Genomic DNA, 4,335 nt, shown 5'->3' on the forward strand with positions numbered 1-4,335 from the left:
TCATATGAAAACCTACCAACCTGCCCCTCTGGTTTTTTGGGACCGATACCGATCACCGATTGTTTTTCTCATGATCGGCTGATACCGATAGGTCCGATACCGATACTGATCTTGTGAAATGTTGCAAAATTATTATATGTCAAAACCCACGTCAAAACTGTTCCTTTGTGGGGCACGGTGGCACAGTTGGTAGTGTTGTCGCCTCACAGCTAGAAGGTCCTGGGTTCGATTCCCGCTCGGGACGCTGTGGGTGCTGGCGGCGTGTTTCCTCCTCCGCGGCATCAGTGCCCATACCCGAGGCGGGGTTGGCGAAAGGGCCTTTCTGTGTGGAGTTTGCATGTTCTCCCCGTGTCCCCTAGGGTAGGTACCCTCACAAAAAACATGCAGTAATCCTGGTCTCTAAACTGCCTCCCCCTGGCCAGCCGGGGCGCCTGATGGAGGGGAAAGGAACTGGTTGGAATAACGTGTTCCTTCCACGCGCTACGTCCAACCAGGGAAACTCCCCCCTGTCAGGTGTAAAGGATCAACTTGGACACTCAGGCATGAAGGAAGCATGAGTTCAAGTCCGTTGCTCTCCCCATGTCCCCCATATATGGGGACTAGGCTGGCGGAGGGTGTGTAGAGCCCAGGATCACATTAGATAATTGACAGTGGTGAAAAATGGGTTACAAAATCGTGGGATAAAAAAAAAAAAAAAAACTGTTCCTTCGTGTTGGGAGGAAGGGGAGAATGTTTAGGTCTGTCATCTGATTTACAACTTAAATGGTGTAAAGGGGTCCCCTGGAACAACATATTTTCAGATGGGGGTCAACGGCCAAATACATATATTTTCGGGGGTCCTTGACATGAAAATGTTTGAGAACGACTGACATAGAAACTAAATGGGTTTTAAGTGATTCATTATAGCAGATCAAGCCCCCGTGGAAGAGATTGATGCCAAGTACAGAACACGACCATGTGTATCTGTACCGCTACCTCCTGACCTTTTAGAGGAAATGGAGGTCTGAAGAACTGACACACACTAACTTAAGGTGCCACTGCGTCTTGACGGAGATGAATTGCATCGTGTGTCCTGTCAGCGGTCCTGGTACAACCCCATGGTTCCCACACTTTGTGTGCGCGGCGTGTGTACTTGCGATAACGTTCTGTGAAGTCGCCTACTCTATTGAATCGTTCGCTCCTGTATTGGGTCCGAGACATTTCAGTTCAGACTATTATTACCTTTTGTGTTTTTTTTGTTGTTTTTTTTGTGTATCCCTCACTATCATTTTATTAGATTCAGGCTTACATAACTGACATACTTTACAGCCATTAACCCATTTTGACCTGAGATCACAGATTCTGAAAAGGCTATGTTTCTATGTCAGTCGTTCTTCGATTTTTCAAAAATAGCAGACCTACAAGCTCCTAGCGCGCCACTTGGTGGCGCGCTATGAGCTTGTAGATGTGCAAACGTGTATAGTCTAGGCGTACTGGGCCACCGCAATCTGTCCTCGTATGACTGGATAAAAACAGCCCACTGATAGGCGAACTTGTGGACGTTTCTAATGGCCAATTAGACTGTATTCATGCTGTTCAACACGGTTTGGAGGGAGCATTGAGACTGTGGGGGTGGGTTGGAGGGAGCATTGAGACTGTGGGGGTGGGTTGTATGGTTATTACACCATCATGCTGTTCAACACAGGTTGGAGGGAGCATTGAGACTGTGGGGGTGGGTTGTATGGTTATTACACCAAAGTTGGACAGACTCATAAGTTGATGGGTTGTGAAACATTGTCGGGTTATAATTCACTTATGCCCGTTACCGTACCAATCTACCTCCCACTGCACCTTTTCATCTACTCCAGGCAAGCTGAGTTTAATTACTGCGGGGGTTCTCGGAAGGCAAATAACATCACTAGTCTGCAAAGGGGGGGGGGGGGAAACGACATTTAATTCAATAGTACGATAGAAATATTGCTTTTATTTTATCAATTTATAATTTATTGAGACATATTGGTTATTTTTAGTGTGTAAAATCATGTTGAGATGGAGCCGACCCGTTTTTAAACTTTGTAGAATTTTGGTTTAGCTTTATTTCTCAGCAGACCAAAGGCAAAATGGCTTGTGTTAAAATTACAACAGGCACAAATAGGCCTAGGCAATATTATCGTAGGCTTTGTCTTGCTTTCAGGTTTGATTTTATTTGCAGGTGTGAGTGGGTGAAATCATAAATAAGCTCCCAAGTTAGCGAGCAAGAGGAAAAAAATCACACTTGTGTGAAGTGAGGGGCGCCCACTGTATTTATATAAGCCACATGGAGTCTTATGTCGTCATTTAGTGCCCTAAAAAAAAGATGAATCATCGCTTTACCCCAAAGTAAAGTGATGCTCTAGTGCAGTTTTTGACAATTGCTTTTGTTTATTTATTATTTTTTGTCAGACTTCGTCATTCTAATAATGATGGAAATAACCGCTATCTCCAAAGTTGGAGTTAGGTGGTTTGACCAACAGCTTGAGGATCCAATAAAGTTAGGAGGTTTAGCCAGAAGCATCTTATTTATTTTTTATTTTATCTTAATATTTTTCTCTCACATGGTATCTGGATGAGGCTGAACTTTGCCTTTTTCCCCTTTTATATTTCATATATTTAACTTCAATGTTATAATGGAAGTCAACGGCAGTCGGATCGGGCTGAAACCATGCCCAAATATGGAGTCATTATGTCACAGATACATCAGTGGTGACATCACATATTGGTCACATGAAGTCTGAGATCCACGTGAGGCCACACCCTCATTGGACCCTGTCATAGTTTTGTTAGTATTTGTTGCTGTTGTTGTTAGTCATGGATTCCAGTTCCCACCTGATGTCGTGTGTGAGTTCTGATTGGTCCAGATCGTGCTGAATAACTGCTAGCTTGCATAACGTCTTGAGACTAGGACTCAAGTCTAACATGTACAGGTCATCAGGTGTGTTTTGTCCTCCAAAGAGGATGATGCGATCTCCCACCATGCAACAACACATCCTCCTATACATCCCAGCGGGGCCTTTCCCTTTGGGCTCAACCTTCTTCCAGGAGAAGGTCTCTGGGTTGAATTTCCACAGATCATTGAAGGTCGAGTTTCCGTTCCAGCCACCAAATATGTACAGCTCTCCATTGTAGGTAAAGGCTGAATGACCGTAGCGTCTTGATGGAAAAAGCTTTGCAGAAGATGTGCTCAGCCATTGGTTGGTCTCTGTGTCAAACACTCTGATGTTGTAGTCCTTGCTGAACAGGTTCCCAAATACAAACATCTTTGTCCCGATGATGGTGGCAGAGTGACATGCTGTAGCAGGAGGTGGAGTTCCTCTGGCGTTGATTGAAGTCCAGACCATTGTGCTGGTGTCCAACTTGTACATGTCAGTGTGTCCAGTCAGCTGGATGTTTCCTCCATGGATAAACATGACCTTCCCCAAGACACAGGCTGAGTGGTAGTACCTCGCATCTGGAACGGTTCCAGAAACCTTGGGCCGGAACCATCCATGGGTGTCCACATCAAATCCATAAACAATGTTGCAGTACTTCCTTGTGTCACATTTATAACCTCCCCAGATATAGATATCTTCCATCAGAACAGCTGTGTGGTAGTGGCGATTGGTCGGAACCTCAAGGATACATTCTGCTCTAAATGTTGTCACTGGCGTCAACCTCCTCCAGCGTAAAGGCACTGTGTTGAAGATGTGAACATCAATCTGATCATCTCTGTCCTTCCTGGACCCTCCAAATGAGTAGACTTTGTCTCCCACGGCAACAGCAGCTTGACCGGCGTTCTGAGACCCTCCGTTCAGATGCATCGTCCAGCAGAACATTTCTCACAACAGATCCTCCAGGGTTTAAATTAGCTTACTCCAGTCTCGTTGTGTAACAGAATGGTGTCCTATTGTGTGCTCTAACACTTATATTGGTTCAGTGGCACAAACGTCATGCAAGGTTTTGGCCAATCCACAAAGCTGATGGGTTGGGCTGGCCAATCAAGGAAGTTGATGCCTGTTGATGTCCCTAATATGGTCAATTTCTCACCAGAGAGGCTCTACACAGCAGACAGACAGGCTCTACACAGCAGACAGACAGGCTGTACACAGCAGACAGACAGGCTCTACACAGCAGACAGACCAAGACCACCATGGGTAAAAATGGACCCTTACAGGTCTGTAACTCTGAGATATATTGTGCTGATCAGAGTAATGGTCACCTAGTTTTTAACTGTTTTATTTATGTATTTATTTGTATCTAAACTGTTTTCACATGGTTTTTGAAACCCATTGGGGGGAGGGGGGCTCTATTAAGTCATTTAATTTAGTCATTGGTGCAATT

The 4,335-nt window shown here is 44.9% G+C and overlaps 1 protein-coding gene across 1 annotated transcript; it reads right to left on the bottom strand.

The window, feature by feature from the left end:
- Positions 1-2,798: 2,798 nt before the first annotated feature.
- Positions 2,799-3,815, bottom strand: LOC306935017 (kelch domain-containing protein 3-like; the record flags this gene model as incomplete). The annotated part of the gene is made up of 1 exon (XM_079517838.1): positions 2,799-3,815. One exon carries the CDS (start codon positions 3,813-3,815, stop codon positions 2,799-2,801), a length of 1,017 nt encoding a protein of 338 aa, XP_079373964.1.
- Positions 3,816-4,335: the final 520 nt, after the last annotated feature.

The sequence above is a fragment of the Electrona antarctica genome (assembly GCF_951216825.1).
Source record: "Electrona antarctica genome assembly, chromosome: 13".
NCBI classification, from domain to species: domain Eukaryota; kingdom Metazoa; phylum Chordata; class Actinopteri; order Myctophiformes; family Myctophidae; genus Electrona; species Electrona antarctica.